The 17,991-nt window shown below is 44.0% G+C and overlaps 2 protein-coding genes across 4 annotated transcripts; one reads left to right on the top strand and one right to left on the bottom strand.

Annotated features, from left to right (window-relative positions):
• Nucleotides 1-1,893: 1,893 nt before the first annotated feature.
• Nucleotides 1,894-7,713, top strand: LOC135090012 (LDLR chaperone boca-like). Its single transcript, XM_063986225.1, has 4 exons — nucleotides 1,894-2,113; nucleotides 3,858-4,093; nucleotides 5,342-5,486; nucleotides 7,206-7,713. The coding sequence occupies exons 1-4, from the start codon at nucleotides 1,946-1,948 to the stop codon at nucleotides 7,287-7,289; spliced, it is 633 nt and encodes a 210-aa protein (XP_063842295.1). The 5' UTR covers nucleotides 1,894-1,945; the 3' UTR covers nucleotides 7,290-7,713.
• On the bottom strand, nucleotides 3,805-16,013 carry LOC135090011 (myogenesis-regulating glycosidase-like). Of its 3 annotated transcripts, XM_063986222.1 has the most exons (14): nucleotides 15,721-16,013; nucleotides 14,666-14,818; nucleotides 14,226-14,427; nucleotides 13,828-13,987; nucleotides 13,529-13,693; nucleotides 13,235-13,408; nucleotides 13,019-13,114; nucleotides 12,495-12,590; nucleotides 12,128-12,357; nucleotides 11,823-11,980; nucleotides 11,524-11,678; nucleotides 8,991-9,147; nucleotides 8,006-8,223; nucleotides 3,805-4,186 (listed from the first exon to the last, which is right to left on the bottom strand). In XM_063986222.1, the coding sequence occupies exons 1-13, from the start codon at nucleotides 15,752-15,754 to the stop codon at nucleotides 8,030-8,032; spliced, it is 1,974 nt and encodes a 657-aa protein (XP_063842292.1). In that variant the 5' UTR covers nucleotides 15,755-16,013; the 3' UTR covers nucleotides 3,805-4,186; nucleotides 8,006-8,029. The 3 variants fall into 3 exon arrangements, with proteins under 3 accessions (XP_063842292.1, XP_063842291.1, XP_063842293.1); XM_063986221.1 differs by lacking the exon at nucleotides 3,805-4,186 and having other exon boundaries at nucleotides 7,739-8,223; XM_063986223.1 differs by lacking the exons at nucleotides 3,805-4,186; nucleotides 15,721-16,013 and adding an exon at nucleotides 14,906-15,223 and having other exon boundaries at nucleotides 7,739-8,223.
• Nucleotides 16,014-17,991: the final 1,978 nt, after the last annotated feature.

Below are 17,991 nucleotides of genomic sequence, written 5' to 3'. Positions count from 1 at the left end.
ACCAAACATTAGGAAGAGAGAAGTGGATATTATAATGTTTTCAGTGTTTCATTACACTAGTTCATAATATTTAGTCGAGAAATAAGTGAGGGAAGTAGACACGATGACTTTTTTTTCGCTGTTTCATTATACCTGATCATATTTATTGATAGAAAAAAAAAAATCGAGGCTGAACATAATGAACAGGAAAGTGGATGCATTTTTTTTTTTTTTTACTTTCACATCAGGTCATTTTTACTCATTCCTGTATTGTTTAGTAAGGACGAGTAACAGAATGAGTGATGATACACGTTATTTCAAAGAGCAACAGATCTTTTCTATTAAGCCTAACTGATTTAACTACTCTGATGTACTCTAATTATGGTACTTGAGACGACTATTTTGAACTATATCATATCGAGAATGAGGAAATGTCACGTAAAAGTTCATTCATATCACTGACAGTTTAACATGTGGTGGTGGTGTTAGCTTCAGACAGAGTTTATAAGCAAGCCCTCGAGGGATGATGGGCTAAATGCAAAATACATAACAGTAAATGATGATTAAATTGATTATCTCTCATCGCCCTTTGCCTTTACATTGCCAAGGTCAATAAGTCAGTCGGTTAGTCTCTCATTCGCTGGACATTATCACCGCATTCCTTAAGCAAATACACTTCAAATCCTTATCAAGTATATCTGAATGATTACTAAGAATATTTTAACGGATGCATTGCTTTAGTTGGGCAAGTGCATGGAGTTATTTAGGTATGTGAATACTGTCAGGGGAGGTGGGGAGGGGTACTTGTGGTGGAGCAGCTGGACATTATCACCGCATTCCTTAAGCAAATGCACTTAAAATCCTTATCAAGTATATCTGAATGATTACTAAGAATATTTTAACGGATGCATTGCTTTAGTTGGACAAGTGCATGGAGTTATTTAGGTATGTGTATACTGTCAGGGGAGGTGGGGAGGGGTACTTGTGGTGGAGCAGCTGAGAGGTAAGGTCGGCATAGCATGAGGGATGAAGGACTAAATGCAGAAAACAATGCAAAAATAGTGATTACCTTCCCGCCCTTTGCCTTTACATTGCCAAGGTCATCCACTCAATCTGCGCGTTAGTCAGGCATTATTATCTCTCAGTACACTGCATTCCTTGAACTAATAAACCTAAAACCCTTATCATGCCTGAAGGGTTGACTGGCATATGACATTAGCTAGACGGGTGTATGACGTTATTTGGCCTGGTGAATACTGTCATGGGGAGATGTGGTGATGGAACAGCTGAGAGGGAAGGTTCTGAGATAAACATACATGATGGAACGAGGAATGAAGGGCTAAATGTAAAGTACAATACAAAAATAGTGATTATTTTCCTGCCCTTTGCCTTTATACTGCCAAGGTCACTCATTCGCAGGATATTATTTTCTCAGTGCATCGCAATCCTCAAGCAAATAAACTTTAAACCCTCATCAAGATATCTTAATAGTTAATAAAGATATTCTTATGGGTGCATGAGGTTAATAAAGCAAGTACATGCGGTTATTTAACCATGTGAATATGTAGAGGGAGAATTGTTGTGGTGTAACAGCTGAGAGGGAAGGTTCTGAGGTAAACACACATAATGACACGAGGGATAAATGCCTAAATGCAAAGTATAATGCAAAATAGTGATTATCTCACAGTCTCGCACCGCCTTTACACCACCAAGGTCACTCACTCAGTACACGCGTCAATCACTCATTCGCTGCGCATTATTATCTTTCATTTCATCGCATTTTTGGATAAAAAAAAAACTAAAACCCTCACCAATATATCTGAATGGCTGACTGGGATATTTTTACTAGTATATGGCGTTATTTGGGCTTGTGGATGGGGTTATTCAGCCTGTGAGGGGGAACTGTTGTGGCAGAACAGCTGAGAGGGAGTGATCAGTCTCACCCAGTCTGAGGTAAACAAACGTGATGGCGCGGCCGGCGGTGTTGCGGGCGCTTCCTCTTCTCTTCCTCCTCTTTCTGGTCAGCTTCTCCTCTCCCAAGAAGTTCGAGGAAGAGGACAAGCCAGCATGGGCTAAGAAGGACATAAGGGACTACAGTGATGCTGACTTGGAGAGGCTATTGGAGCAGTGGGATGTAAGTGTGTGCGTGTGTCTGTGATGCAGTGACACGTGTATGGAATTGTTTTTCTGTCTGTTGGTGGTGTCTTCATCGTCAAGGTAATAGTGATTCTCCGTCCTTACACTGTGCTGGGTTCCTGGGGCCTCGATTTCAGTCTTCGGTGTCATAAGGGTGTTTTCAGTCTAGGGTTCACTGGGGATAGGTGCCATTCATACACTGCCAACAGTATCTGTTACTTCTACATCAGGTACACAACTCCATCCTTCCTGCTGCCGATTGACTTCCCAACGGACTGGCGTACCTGCACACTTGAGCTACCCTAGTATTTCACAGGCAATTTCCTTAACTTGCTGGACTGGCTAGAATAACAAGGTACTCAGCTAGGATGCCATTAGGGGTAGGGTAAGGATTTGGGTTCAGCTTATTGGAATGAGGTTCAGTGGGCCTGGGCAGTGTTAGGGTGAGTATTGGGTTCAGTTAATCAGGGATTTAATTAGTATGGTTAAAGTTAGTTTCATACAATTACTTTTGCTTTTGTTAATCTCTTCATTATGTATATAGTCTCCTATCTGTGTCTGAGGAAATGGGTAGGTGAACCAGGTGAAAAAGTGGGGTTTCGGTTGGGAGGAAAGCAAGTGTATGGTAACTAACACTTCATTGAATCCCCCTCGACTTGGACTAGCTGGCATGTGACAGTGAGGGACACTGCAAAACTAAACCAAAGGGACAGGCCTTCTTGATCCCCTTTTGTGGGGTTAAATACCTTCAATCAGTTCTTGGCCATTCACCTCTAGCTAACAGCCTTGCTATAGTCTCACCAACTGACTTTTAAAGTCACTTCAAAACTTAATATTACTTTAGTTGGCTGGGGTGCCTCCTTCAGAATGATGCCAATTAGGCACAAGAGACCATTTCTTGCTTCATCGTTGCTGCTGAGAGTGATGACAGTACAGCATCATATGCAGACCTTTGAAAATAGTAGGTGAAGATGTTGTGGCCACAGGCGACTGGCTGGCTGAAGCAGTGGCATCACAAGGTTGGCTGGACCATGTATGTATGCATGCATGTATGTATGTAACTCCAGCATGACCCACAAATCCCTCTCAGCAATAGAACATCATTTGAAATTACATAAAATAATGTATTGTTTGTTTACATTAGTCAGTGAGAGATCCAGTAAAGTAGATGTGCTTCAGAAATTTGGTTGAATCTTCCAAAATTTGTTACTGACACTACAGTTGATTTCTGACAGGTGATACAGAAGTTCAAAATATTCCAGATGGGGAGGGCTAAGAGTGTCAGCCATACATACTTGGGTGTTTTACCAAACTGTGGTAATGCCACTCAATGTTCCCCTTGGAGTGGACAAGTGTAGAGCAGGTTAGCTTCTCAAGATAGTGAGGGACTTCTCAAAACAAAATTTAACCAAGTGTAATAACCTCGTAATCCTAACATGGGTTAAACTTGACACCAGGCTGTTTGCCACAATTAACAATCCTCTTTTATTCTCTGACAAATTTATTATGACTGATAATTTCTTAGAATTTGTCAGTTAATGTAAAAATAGTATTCTTAATTATATGAAGCATTAGAATTAAGAAGCATTATGGCAATGAAACTTAATAATGCAAGCTGATCAATGGCCGTAATAATAATTGTTGTTTACCAAGAAAAATGATGGTGAAAGGGAATAAGTAGCTATACTACTAGGTGTTTTCTTTATATTGTCTGTTATTAACATTACAAAAATGTCCTGCAGGAAGATGAGGAGCCACTGCCGGAGGATGAGCTGCCAGAACACCTGCGGCCGCAGCCTCAGGTACACTTTGACCCCTCCAACATTGGCGACCCAGAGAACCTCCTCAAGATGAGCAAGAAAGGCCGCACACTGATGATGTTTGTGCAGGTGAAGGACGACCTGAGTCCCAGCGAGGCGGAGGAGGTGACCAAACTGTGGCAGAGCTCCCTGTTCAACAGCCACATTCAGGCTGAGAGGTAGAGTAAAGCTTGCACCCTCAGTACTCTTAACTATTTCCCTGCTGTATACAGTGATGTACAACACTGAAATCTTCAGGTCTTTACAGGCATCTACAGGAAGGAAAAAAAGATTGAGAATATTATTTTCCATTATCTAGCCAGCAAAATGCTGAGTGACTGGAACAAGAGAAGTGTGTGCATGGTTTGTGATTAAGGAAAGATGTGCTAAAGAGCAGTGAAAGGGTATCGTTGGGTATTACTACCTAATGCACTTTGGGGCATCACTCGGTGCACTGAGCAGTGTTTGTAGTTATGTTAGTTCTTGCCCACCATTAACTACATGCAGGTCCAGCAAGCAAAGACTAGTGTGTCACATTGCAGTGGGCAGTACCTGCTAGGAGGTGAGGAGAGATTTAAAGCATACTAGTTATTGTTGATTATGTAAATCTTAAACTCGAGTGACCTTTTTCTTGCGGCTTTTGCCTTGGGATAGTTTGTGTAGTATGGCTACACCAGAGTAACTTTTACTCTTGTTATTGCTATTTCCAAGAACTTAATATTAACCATAGAACATCCTGACCCATTGTTATTAATTGGCAGGGATTTAAGTTACATTATTTAGTACCTATTCATTGCATTAGTATAGCATAGGAATTTTACAGGTAGTTGAGTCCTGAATGCTGGGCACAAATTTAATTCCTGATATATAATCTTTAAGCAACCCCAATAGAAGACATTGCTGATCTTGTTTCCAGACACTTGAACTGTTCTTTGCACACACGATTGATAAATAATAGTTCAGTAATAGTAAATTGCTTAAGTACGCATCCTGTGACTTATCAGCAACAGTTCGTTATTTGCATTTTATCGGCAACAATTCATTATTTGCAAGAACTAATTGTACCTGAATGTTCTTTGAGTGTGACAGACCATGGTAACTCTCTGTTTGTGTCTGCTGTCTTGCCTCATGTCAGGGACCCCACTGGATATTTTTATGTATGAGGGGCACTAGCCAAAGAAAAAAAAAAAAAAAAGCTGCTAGTCCTATAAGAAAAGTGAAAAGAGTCCCCCAAAATTGAAGGATGTGTGTCTTGAATTCCCCCTCTTGAAAGAGTCCCTAGAAGGAGGAAACAGAAGATATGTCACATAATACTTTTATAGGCAGCCCTTGTGAGAGTGAGCATTATTTATAAGATGTGCATGAAATAAGCTAAACTAGCTTTTATAAAATAAATTCAGCCAGTCAGTTGAGCAAACCATTCACAGGTACATGGTTGATGAAAGGAGAGCAATCTTCATGTTCAAGGATGGCTCTCAGGCGTGGGAAGCCAAGGACTTCCTGTTGGAGCAGAAGGACTTGCGGGAGTGCTCAGTGGAGAACAAGGTGTACCATGGATATTACACTCCTGAGGTGAGGATGAGCAGTTGGTAGATAGTCGAGGTTGAACCAGACTCTTCCTGGATGTGGCAGCTTTCATGGCTGGACTGGTTAAGTCTTGTCCCTTGAGTGTCATGCTGTGGGTTTAATTCCAAGCTGCTCTTCATCCATGGCTTGCTGTTCTTTACTTCTGTCTCTTAGCATCTTGGAAATTAAGTTGTGGGTGTGATGGCTTGATGTAAAGGGGATGTAAAAGGGTATATCAGTTCTTCAGTGTTTTGGAAATTGAATTGTGTGCGTGATGGCTTAATGTTTCAAACCTCCATATAAATTTTTCGTCTCGGAAATTGAGTTTTGGGTGTGGAGTGTTGCGAAGGGGTCTCTTAGGGATAAGTAGACACTAGATTGAATTTGTATTGACACTTTTATCTGATAAATTTTTCATCTCGGAAATTGAGTTCTGGGTGTGGAGTGTTGTGAAGGAAACACTGGGGTCTCTTAGGGATAAGTAGACACTAGATTGAATTTGTACTTTGATTCTTTTCTTAGTGTCTCAGAAATTGAGTTGTGTGTATGAATTGTTGTGAAGGAAATGCTGGGGTGTCTTAGGAGGAGGCAGGCTCTTGATAGAATCTGTACTATTTTGTTTAAGGTGTAATTAGTTTGTACTTTGTTGAGCTTTTTTGTTGGCAAGAAAGAACAAATGGCACTTGCATTACAGCAATACTAATATATGGAATTTCATATGTCTAGCTGCAAACATGATTAAGGATATGTAATGTTCAGCTGCTAACATGATGGGTGTTGTGATACTGGTCTTGAAAATTGGCATTTTCAAGTTTCCTTTCTAACCGTTCTATTGGTGCTGTGATAGACAATCACTGTTCTTCTAAATCTATTAACAGTGGTGTTCCTCAGTGTTCTGTCCTGTCATCCACTCTCTTCCTATTATTCATCAATGATCTAAACCAAACTTCTCGTCCTATCCACTCCTATGCTGATTACAACACCTTGTACTTTTCCATGTCTTTTTGTCGACATCCAACTCTTCATGGGGGGTAAACAGTTCATGTAGGGAAGCCACAGAACACCTGACTTTTGATCTCTAAAATTTCTGATTGGGGCTGAGCAAACTTAGTATTGTTCAATGCCTTCAAAACTCAGTTCCTCCATTTATCAACTTGATGCAATCTTCCAGACAACTATGCACTCTTCTTCAATGACACTCAACTATCCCCCTCTTCTACACTGAACATCTTTGGTCTGCCCTTTACTTATAATCTAAACTGGAAACTTCTCATCTCTAGCTAAAACAGCCTCTATGAAATTAGGCATTCTGAGTCATCACTGCCAGTTTTTCTCATCCCCGCCACCCCCCACCAACTGCTAGCTCTGTACAGGGGCCTTATCCGTCCATGTATGGAGTATGCTTCACATGTATGGGGGGATTCCACTCGTACCGTTCTTTTAGATGGAATGGAATCAAAATCTTTTCGTTTTCTCTCTCTTTCTCAGCCGCATTATTGCATCTCTTACTATCTTCTATCACTATTTTCATGCCAACTGCTCTTCTGATCTTGCTAACTGCATGCCTCCCCTCCTCCCACAAGACTTTCTTCTTTCTTTCACCCCTATTTTGTCCACTTCTCTTTTTGCAGTTTTTGTTGCCCTTGGCCAGTACCCTTCTTTATTAAAAAAAAAAAAAAAAAAAAATCCAATCAATGCTCTAACATTTTATATTTTTTATTTCAGGGCAAGAAGGAGAAGGAGGAAGCCTACGCAAGGAAGCTTGAAGCACAAAAAGTAAACAAGAAGAAGAGGAAAACGGAATTATAATAAGTGTTCGTCCATAATCTTCCAAAATAATTGAGTTTTCCCTTAACTTGCCGCTGGTTCTCTGTGTCACAATGTTCAGTTTGTTCTGCTTAAGTGTTTTTTGAATTACAGATAATTTGTGTATTCCATTACAATAATGAGATTTTGCTTAAATTTTGTTTGTTGCATTACAAATGATTTTGTTATTTCCAGCACAGTTTCCCCTGCTCTTATTATTTGTTGAATTACAGAGATAACTTCTGTAATTTTTCCAGTCTCTCATTATAATCTGGTACACTGTGCCACAGTTGTTAAGTTTGCTTTTTGTTTTGTGAATTACAGATGAGCTGTAATTTTTCCAGCTACTGAGTATTACTTAAAGGTCTTTGTCTCTTGGTGTTTGTGACAGTTTATATGACTTTTCTAATAAAGCTCTTAAAATTGCTACTTCTGTTATGATATTAAAAACCTTTGTGTCTTCAGACTTTACCATGTAGGTGTTCATCTGGGTACCAATGGATGAAGTTAGTAGACTACCTTCTTTATACAAAACAATATGGATAATTTACAAGGTTGGTTCATTGGTTGTTGAGCATGGTGGTGGATAAATCATGGCTAAAATAACATCTGTGGTTAGTGATGAGATGAAGTTAGTAGACTACCTTCCTGCTATATAACTACATGGATAATTTACTTGAATGGTTCATGGGTTGCCAAGTGGTCCTCGAGTCACTCACATTAGTCACAGGCCGAGAGCAGCATCAAACCATCACCCTGGTGAAGTAGACAAGAGTGTTCAGGGTAATGTTGGCCACAGTGACGGTAGTTGGTCCGCTGGTAACCGTCCCTGTGCCTGCCTGCTGCCACTCTCCAGGCGGCAACACCACATCCAGGGTGTGTGCATTGATGTATCTCACCACCGGTGCCACCAGCAGGTCATCCCCAACCAAGAACTCTGCAATGGTTACAGAACAGAGATGAACCAGTAACTCTGCAAGGATTACAGAAGAGAGATGAACCAGGATCTTTGCAAGGTTTAGACAAGAGAGATGAACCAAGAACTCTGCAGTGGTTACACAAAAGAGATGAACCAGGAACTCTGCAAAGTAACAAGGTACAGATGAACCTGGAACTCTACAAGGGTTACAGAAGAGGTGAAACAGGAATTCTGCAAAATAACAAGGTACAAATGAACCTGGAATTCTACAAGGGTTACAGAAGAGATGAACCAGGAACTTTGCAAGAGTTACAGGAGAGAGATGAAGACAAGAAGCCTGGCAACATGTTGGCATTGATGTATTAAGAACAGAAAGAACTGGAAAAGGAAGTTTGTGAAAAGGTTGGTTAAAAGAACTAGAAATATCAAATTCATGGACAAGCAACATGTTGGTATTTGATACATTAAGAACAGAAGGAACTACAGAAGGAAAATTGTGCAAGAATGTGGATTGAGGGGATTGGTAATATAAAAGTCCATGTATAATACAAATACTCGTGCTAGAAGAAAAAAAGTATACTAGAAGCTCAAGGGAAGAAAAATAGGAAAGGGATTGTAAAAGAATAAGCAAAAGTGAGAATATACAGAACTACATGAAAGGCTTCTCCCACACCAACTATCAAGCCGGGCTGGAAGAGAAAGATGCCTGTGAGGTGATGCAGTTCATCTTAACAGTATGAGTAGTAGGCAGGGAGGACAGGGGAGGGAGTGAAGGAAGAACTCACGCTGGTCTGCAGTGAGGCACTCCTCCAGGGTGGGACACAGCCACCAGGTTGGGCGCATCATGGGGGCCACGGAGATGGTGGCCTCCTGTGCCAGGCTGAGCAGCAGTGGGGTGTACTCAGAGTGCAGGCGCGTCACTTCACGGCACAGCTCTGTCACCTGCAAACCAAAAGGGATACAGCTGGAGGAGTGTGGCACTGTAGTGGTACAGTTGTGATGTCTCGGGTTATGAAACACTTGAGTAATTAATCTAAAGCCAGGAGAGGGGCCTGCAGAAGTGTACGGGGGCCGTTTGATTTTGGGGAGGCTGAAAATTGTTCAAATTGCCATCCATGTGGCTATATCATTGGTGAAACATCGAAACTCGTGAGTGGATCGCGGGGAGAGAGGGAGGTCATGCATATGTAGTTGCTTAGTTGACAGGCAATAGATGGGAGGTGAAGAGATCCGTGGAGGAACATGGTGGGGAAAAAAAATGAAAGAACATAATGGATAGAAAAGTGGCAGACTGACAGCCTTACTCTTACTATAGTGGTTTGTTTTGCATTCTTAGATGGTTATGAAACGTTTGCTCTTTTTTTTTTATGTTAGCATTACTAGAACAAATAAACAAAACCTAGAAGTGAATAATAAACCCGGTAACGCAAACAATGTAGGGAACAAACTAGAAGAACAATGAACAATGGAATATTGTGCTCCTCCGCTATTTTTAAGAACCGGAGCGCACTAAACCTGCGCTCTGCTGAACAAGACGTCTCAGGAATGGATGCCAGGATACTGGCAGCCTGTTGAACATTGGCAGAACTCAATGAATATCATTCTTGTGGAGAGTTCCCGCAACACTGGTTGCAGTTGGCAGTGTGTCAGACTGATGTGTGTGCTCTTATCTGATGGAGTTGGTAAAGATGGCTTTTTCTGCTTTAAACATATCTAGATCAACACCACAGAGCGCTGCCATGCGATCACAATGCTCATCTGAGTCTTCTTGAGAATCAGGCATGAGAATGACAAGGTCGAGTGCAGAGAGCATGCACAAGTTGGTTGTTTTCATCAAATCATTATACAGTTTCCATTACAACCTTGTCTAGAGTGGTGTAACATGTTGATATACGATAGAAGTCTTTAGCTGTTTCACCTGGTTTTTCTTCAGCTAATTTTCCAATGAATGCTTGAAGTCGACGAGATACTTTCCTACCTGGTGCTCTCGCTTCCTTGCAGGAAAATGTGTCTTGGATGGTCCCCTCTGCACCATCACACAACTGTTTTGCACTCTCCCAAGCAACCTCCAAAATTTTCTCAGTTCTTGCATCAAACAGATTCTCTTTGGTTGTGACACCCACAGTCTTCCCCTGGAGACGCCTGTCGAGGCTATTTGTGCTGTACAGTATAATTTGAAGCACAATAAATCCAGTGAGGAAATAAAAGTTACATACAGCATTTAGTAATGCGCAACTGTCCGAATAAGTGTTGGGATCCGCATCACCTGTGAAGGTGAGCAGCGCCTTAACAATACGAAGTATCTGCTCAGTCACCGCTGTCACTGCCTCATGCTTGCAGCACCATCGTGTGACGCTCATAGATTTAACTGTCCACAGGACGCGTCCTCCATTGACTGATGACTCACAAACTGGACAAAAACTATACTCTCTTGATGGAGAGAAAAAAAAAAAAAATGGTGTACAGACGCAGTGTAATGTGAAGTGGACGTGGTGGTATGGCAGCGGTGTGGGCCAAACCCATTTCATGAGAATTGAGGTGGGCAGGGAGGGAGGGCGGCGAGTGGCGATGGGAATGTCCCCTCCCTGCCTACCCTTCTGCCACAAGCACCATACAGTTATTTACGTTATTGCTAATTATAGCGATATTGTCCTCATGTAATGTTTACTGGCAAATTATGTGTTTATTGATATAATAAGTTCCGTTGAAAGATACTGTACTGTTCTAAAACTTAAATAATTCAATTATTAAAAATTTCGCGGCTGAATCAAGGCTGGCCCATCAAGGAGAGAAAGTCACCCGTCGGATGTCCCTTCTTTGTATTTCCTACATGGTAAACGCCACTTGGCCGAATTTCCTTAAATTCTGCCCGAATCTAGGGGCATCAGCCCCGACAATCAACCCACCCAGACGCTCGTACGCATATGAAACTAGGCAGCCAGGAACTGAATCCCTGACAGGAGTTCCTGATCACTGTAGTCCAGGGTGGTTTGGGTCTTATAGAAGAATATGGCTTCAGTGAGATGACTGAATGAGTGTGTTACATGCAGTGAGTGCACGAGGATAGCCTTCAGTGAGTTAAGACGACAGAGTGCGACAGAATGTAAGACAAAGGTACAAAGGTGTGACAGGAAAAAGATAACATGTAAGGAGGGAATGCATGATGGAAGTGAATGAAGACTTCTGTCACTGAAATTGCCTTGTGAGATTTGCTGGGAAACAGACACCAGGTATGGATAGATAGGCCTGGGTAGTTCCTCAAACCTGACACTGGTACAAAGTCATGCTGTAAGCTCTCGTCAGTGTTCCGTGCCTCACCTCCTCGTCATACTCCCAAGGCAGGACAGAGAACTGGAGGGCCGGCATGAAGGCGTTGGCCTGGGCCCACCTCACAAACAGCTCCTTGCTGGGCCGCCCACCGTAGGCATTGCCCCCAATCATGTCCGGCAGCACAAACGGGTATCCCAGTAACCCTGATGGGGGAAACAGTGTTGTGAAATGTGTGTGTGTGTGTGTGTGTGTGTGAAAGATGAGCCTGTACATGTGTTGGAAGGAGTGTTCTCTGAGGTGTTGTGGGAATGTTTTAAAACAGTACTACTGTATAAAAATCTCTTTACCGGAGTGTAGGAGGGAAGACACAAGAGTCTTGAGGCCATTGTCGTAGTTCCAAGTGGAGTCTTTATCCAGCATTCTGATGAAGACCGGGAAGTGTTGTGTCTTGTGACCCACCCTCGCCTCGATCATGTTCCCAAACTGTGTCACTGTCTCCATGTATCTGAAAAGGACACACGCTGTGCTTGCTGCGGAGCTCGGCAGGGAACAGCAGAGACAATGGGAAGGATGCAACCTTTGTATAAAGCCTTACTAGAATTACTGTCCGCTGACCAGGAACACATTAATGAAGTGCCTCAACACAACTCACTTGGTGGAGTAAATGTTGGGCCAGAACCGCTCGTCAACCTGCAGCGTGTAATTTTCCGGCAGCCAAGAGCTCTCGCCGGCATCAAACTTGAAGCTATCCATGCCAGTCTGCTGCTGCAAGTCCAGTAGGCGCTGTGCCCACCACGCAGCAGCCTCAGCATTGGTGAAGTCAACAAGGCCAGCCTCCTTCCCATTCCACCAGTGTGTCAGCTGAGTGGTGCCTGAGGCGTCCTGATCGGATCAGATCAGCCGTGTCACTTTCATACTATAATAATAACGCACATAATTCAGTGAACATAATGCAGACAAACGAACCGTGTCACTAAGATTTCTGCAAAGTAAAATATCAGCCTGCACCACGTGCCCACCTTGGCCAAGTAACCCTGCTGGTCTGCAAAGGTAAAGGACGGGCAGTTGTTGTTGATGAACGGATGCACCCATAGCGTCACACGGAACCCTTCGCTCTGCACACCGGGAAGAACAAACAGATAAATGTTCAGGCAAAGTAACTGAGTAGCAACCTAACAGTGAAGGAAGAAGCTGGAACAGAATTATGTCCAATAGAATATTTTTTTTGTCCTTCTGTAGTACAAGTTGTGAGACACGTTAAGAGAACGAGAAGGAAGTTAAGAGGAAGGAGATTGAGTTGAGAGGAGGAAGGAAGGTGTTGAGAGAAAGGGAGGTTTGAGTTGAGTATGAGGAAAGAGATAAAAATAAAATTAAGGAGGTTAGATTTAAGAGGAAGGAGGTGGTGTGAAGGAGACTGTTGATGTGAGGAAGGAGATTGTTGGTGTGAGGAAGGGGGAAGGGGTTAAAAGGAGGAATGGTAGAGCCAAGAGGAGGGAGGCTGCGGGACAAGTTGGGAGTATGGAGGTTGGAGTGGAATGCTCACGTGCAGCTGGTCCACCATGGCGCGCGGGTCTGGAAAGCGATCTGGGCTGAACACAGCCTCGCCGTAACACGTCTCCCAGTTATCGTCAATCTCCACCTGTTGTCAGAGAGACGCGTCAGAAAGACGTGTACAAAATAATTACTTCTCGCCTCCCATCCCTCTCATTCCCTCACACCGACACTGCCTGGCCACCACCGGGCGCCGCCACACACTCACCTGGCTGTTGTTAAAGCCGTGCTCAGAGACGCCGCGTGCGAAATCAAGCACTCTGGAGTCGTTGACTTGTGCGGAGTACTCAGCCCAGGTGGACCATATGGGGTGCTGCATCATGCGAGAATCGGGCGTGCCTTCAGGCAGCGAGAAGAACTTGGGGAAGGTGGTTTCATGCACCTGCCGGGGACAGTGCGCAGGTGTACAGCTGTAGTTTCAGCGACGTTGAGTATCCTTCACTGTGGCTTTTTTTGTAAAAAGTGGAATTTAATTACTGTAGAAATATACAATACAACACACCTTCCTGACGTCGTCAGCGGAACAGAGGAAGTAGGTGAGGGTGAGGGGACTGCCCGGAGCGGCGGCGAAGGGCCGCTCGTGGCGGGCAGACAGGCACAACTCATCCGCCTTGAAGTCGCCGTTGGTGTCGGGAACTCTCAGGAACAGCGGCGTCTGCTCCTCCACCTTGTCCCAGAAACACGATGCATTACAAAGTGAACGCCCCTCCCCGAATCCCTGCCACCCCGCCACCCTGCTCCCCCTACTCATAACAATACCAAACAAGGGTAACGTGAAGAAGCACCACCTAGCCATCTCACCCGCACCGCCACGCCCTGCGAGGACACCCAGTACGCCTCGGACACGCCGCCGTACAGGTGGACGCGGTCCTGTAGCATGTCGGAGGTCACGAAGGCAGTTTCCTTGCGTGGGTGTTTCTCCAACGGCCACGGTTGCCTCGCCTGCTGTCCGCCACCGTACCTGCAATACTTGAGCTCACCAGCGATCGCTTACGGCACCGCTGTACGGTTATGTTCATGCAATTGCCCAGACAGGTATCACAACAGCACCGTTCCGTCGACAGTCAGCATGAGACGGAATGCTGCAGGTGGGCGAGTGCATATAGTGCACCTCACAAAAATTTGTGTTTATATGGATATAAAATCAAGAATGGCTTGAAACTCCCCGCCTCGGCACACCCCCGGCCTGCCTCACCCACCAGTGTCCCTCCAGCAGCACACAGTCCCGCAGCTCAGCTAGACCTCCGTCCACGGGAGAGGTCCAGGCCACCTTCTGGCAGTGGTCCTCCGTCGTCACCACCACCTTAGCCACGCTGAAGTCCAGGCAGGAGTCTCCTTCCCCGCAAGGCGACCCCTCCGCGCCCTCCGGCAGGGTGAGGCCCCACCTCACGTGAGCCTCTCCTGGCAGGGAAGCAGACATGTACGTGAGCCACGCAGTGATGCATCGCCGAGATGTGTGGACGTTTGGTACGCGCACTACACCATCCTAACCAAGGACTCGGAATACTAGTAAGATTCCTTGGCTGGAATCAAACGCATGAGGGCACGAGTGATACTGTTGAGTGTTGACATCCGCGACGGTGGAAAGAATGAAGGCAATACTAGACTACAGCACTGAATACACAAATGAAGGAGGCACCTTTGGGGTGAATGAAGTGCAGGGTATCGGCGTCCATGACCAGGCTGTTGTGGGGGGCGTTGGTCACCCGCACCAGGGGTTCACATCTCCCGCCCGTCACCGCCGCCGCCAACACCGTCACCACCAGCCAGCGTGCCATGGCTCCTGGCCGTGCTGCAGCAGAGAAGTAGGAAGCGTGGGCCCGTGTACGTGTTGCACGCCTTGTTGAACACACACACACACACACACACACACACACACCTGCTGTTGACGAGTCGCGCTGGGAGCCTGGTAGTGCCTGACAGTCCTTGGGTTTGGCATAAACACGGCAAGGTTAGAATGACACTCAGGACCTCCTCCCACACCATTGGCAACACTGTTGCTAACCTGCCAGGCCTTAGCATCGTGTTGCCAGCAATGTCAAGGTTGCATATAGCCACCAGCCAGTTTAATTTGAAGGATGGTCTGCCCTGGCGACAGGCACAGGATGAGGCCATCCTAGTGAGTGACCTTGCAACGAGTTACAGATTCAAAGCTTTAAATGACAACTACTGATGCTTCTGACATATGCTATTCTCCAGGTGTTATACTAATTAATTTCTACAGACGTTTTATGCTGACAAGTGCAACAAAACACTTCATATAAACTACAGACACCGGGCATGACAACATTCATTACATACAATATCTGTTATCCCATCGCACCTTTGCTTTGAGGCACATCACGAGATATGTTTGGCCAGCTTGGAGTCGTCTTGAGTAATTCGCTGGCAAACACTGGTATTAATCCTGTAATTAATGGTGAAATACTAGTACCACATGTTTTCCCGAGTATGCGAGAGCGCGACTTCAGAGCGAGGGAGTGGAAACCTCATCCACTGTACTATTTTGTACTTTCAAGAAACGAGGCGTGCTGAACAAATCTATGACACACACACACACATACACACATTGACAAAGATACATGTATATTCGGAGTCAAAATGTTGTATGGTTTCACGACATATGCTTCATAAAATTCTAAGAACAGGCTCTAGTCTAGATTAACTTTTAACACGGAGTATCTGTCGCCTTACGTTGTATGGAGTGTTCTGCTTTAAGGCCATTCATGTCCCCGCCGCGGCCAGCAGGCAGGCAGGCGTGGGTGTGCGTGTCTGCGTGAAGTGTAGGCGTGGAGCGTGACCGGTTCACAGGGTACAGCAAGGGAGACTCGCTTCCCTTTGGCTGCTGAAATAATGTGGACGTAAAGACCGTAGAAACACTATAGCAAGTGCGGAATTTTCACACAGTTCATTAGGCGTCGGTCCTCCCCATCCCTACACGGCACTGCTAGCTCCCACAGCCTCCTCAGTTAATGGCTGTTATCTCGTTGTTATCTCCAGCCAGGTTCAGTGTTCTCATGGAAAGTGGTGAAAGTAAGTGTGTGTGTGTGTGTGTGTGTGTGTGAGGATGATCGTGTGCGTTGGTAAGCATCATCAGTGGTACTGGCAGCGTGCTGTCCTTGGTGGTCAGCCTCACTTTGAGCAGCATAAAAATTAATGATATTGCATCGTCTTATTCTGGCGGATATATTATAAAATTAATAAATTAAATAAAAAAATAAATAAATAAACAAGTAAATGAAAAAAAAAAGTGAGAGAGAGAGAGAGAGAGAGAGAGAGAGAGAGAGAGAGAGAGAGAGAGATTCACGTTGTGTCATTTTTTCAATTTAATTCGAGTTTATATTAACATCCTCCCACGATACACAGGCCACGCGAGGCCCAGACAAAGGAATGCGATGCAAAGTGCTTACAAAATGAGAGAAGAAAAGACCCACTGAGGAGCCAGTCATCAAATTAAGTCAGACACGGTCGTAAAAAAAATTCAGTCTTGAAACCTCCCTCTTGAAAGAGTTCAAATCATAGGGAGGAGGGAATACAGAAACAGGCAGGATGTTCCCGAGTTTACCAGAGAAAGAGATGAATGATTGAGAAAACTGGTTAACTGTAGCATTCGAAAGGTGGACAGGATAGGGGTGAGAGAGTCTTGCGTAGTGAGGCCGCGGGAGTAGAGAAGCCATGTAGTTACCAAGATCAGAAAAGCAGTTAGCATAAAAATAAATAATGGTATAAAATAGTAAGATGCAACATTGCTGCGATATCATTTCTGCGATATCTGTCTCAAGAGCGGTATGGGTGGAACACATACATATGAAGCATACTCCATACATGGACAGATAAGGCCTCTGTACAGAGAGAGCAGAGCGGGGAGGGGGGGAACATGTGGAGACGATTCAGAATGCCCAACTTTATTGAAACGGTTTTAGCTAGAGATGATAAGTTTAATGAAGCGGTTTTAGCTAGAGATGATAAGTTTCTAATTTAGATTACAAGTAAATGTGTGAAGCTTCTAATTCAGATTTAAGAAAACGGCAGACAGGTGTCAATAAAACAGACACCATCAGTCCCTCCTTTGTGATGAATCTAAGTCCGACAATGCCACGTGATAGAGACGAATGTTTCCCTTGGCTTAACAAATGATTCTCCAAGAAGTGTATCTTTCAAATATCACAAAACTAATAAGGAGTTTCAAGACTTCTCCAACTTTGGATGATCCATTTGGCTGTTCTCTTTGGAGGCTGACACCTCAGAAGGTTCTTCCCCCCTCCCCTTTTTGGTGTCTTAGGCCTGAGGTCCACTTGGGGAAAAAAAAAAAAAAATTATGTTGCGTGCCCTGTGATAGGAGGAAACAGCCTGGCCAGGAAATGTTATGGGTTCCACAGCCCCTCCAGGTTTATAAAAGATGACTATATAGAAAATACTGAAGGGACTGGGGATCCCTCCTCTACTTATTCTGATGATGATAGAAGGCAGTAAGTAGATACCCAATATACTGAGGCAGAGGTATTATAATTAAGAGGAAGTGTTTGGGACTTCCTGGAAACTGCAGGGTCCAAACAGTTACTTGTCACTGAATGGGTTGGGTCAGGCCTGTTTTTTAATCAAGTAGAAAGACAAAATATAAATTATTAAAATGCATCTAATAATTTTTCAAGATAAATTCCACAACTGGTGAGACTAGGAAGGCAGGTGATATCTTTTTAATCATTAATATGAAGACAGCATAACTATATGAAAATAAAATGATCAAATACAAAGACACTATAACTATATGGAGAGAAAATTATTAAAAATGCATCTGATAATTATTCTGCAAGGTAGATTCCAAGACTAATGACCAGCAAGCAACCTGCAAAGTTATGACAAAAAACTTTCCTTCCTCTGGAGTCTTATTTTATTAGAATACCTTCCTTAGTCTTATACTGACAGCCTGCCTATCACTTCAGCAGAGGTGACACACTTCTCTGT

The sequence above is a fragment of the Scylla paramamosain genome, chromosome 34, assembly GCF_035594125.1.
Source record: "Scylla paramamosain isolate STU-SP2022 chromosome 34, ASM3559412v1, whole genome shotgun sequence".
NCBI lineage: Eukaryota > Metazoa > Arthropoda > Malacostraca > Decapoda > Portunidae > Scylla > Scylla paramamosain.
This window is presented reverse-complemented; position numbering and strand designations above follow the sequence as displayed.

What these genes read in the sequence shown, in the direction of transcription:
- LOC135090012 (XM_063986225.1), top strand. Translation starts at nt 1,946, where the DNA reads ATGGCGCGGCCGGCGGTGTTGCGGGCGCTTCCTCTTCTCTTCCTCCTC. An exon ending in AGCCACATTCAGGCTGAGAG is followed by an intron (nt 4,094 to 5,341) that starts GTAGAGTAAAGC and finishes AACCATTCACAG; the next exon opens with GTACATGGTTGATGAAAGGA. An exon ending in ATGGATATTACACTCCTGAG is followed by an intron (nt 5,487 to 7,205) that starts GTGAGGATGAGC and finishes TTTTTATTTCAG; the next exon opens with GGCAAGAAGGAGAAGGAGGA.
- LOC135090011 (XM_063986222.1), bottom strand. Translation starts at nt 15,754, where the DNA reads ATGAATGGCCTTAAAGCAGAACACTCCATACAAC. An exon ending in CCATGGTGGACCAGCTGCAC is followed by an intron (nt 12,591 to 13,018) that starts GTGAGCATTCCA and finishes CCCGGTGTGCAG; the next exon opens with AGCGAAGGGTTCCGTGTGAC. An exon ending in GTGCCTCACTGCAGACCAGC is followed by an intron (nt 8,224 to 8,990) that starts GTGAGTTCTTCC and finishes TAACCATTGCAG; the next exon opens with AGTTCTTGGTTGGGGATGAC.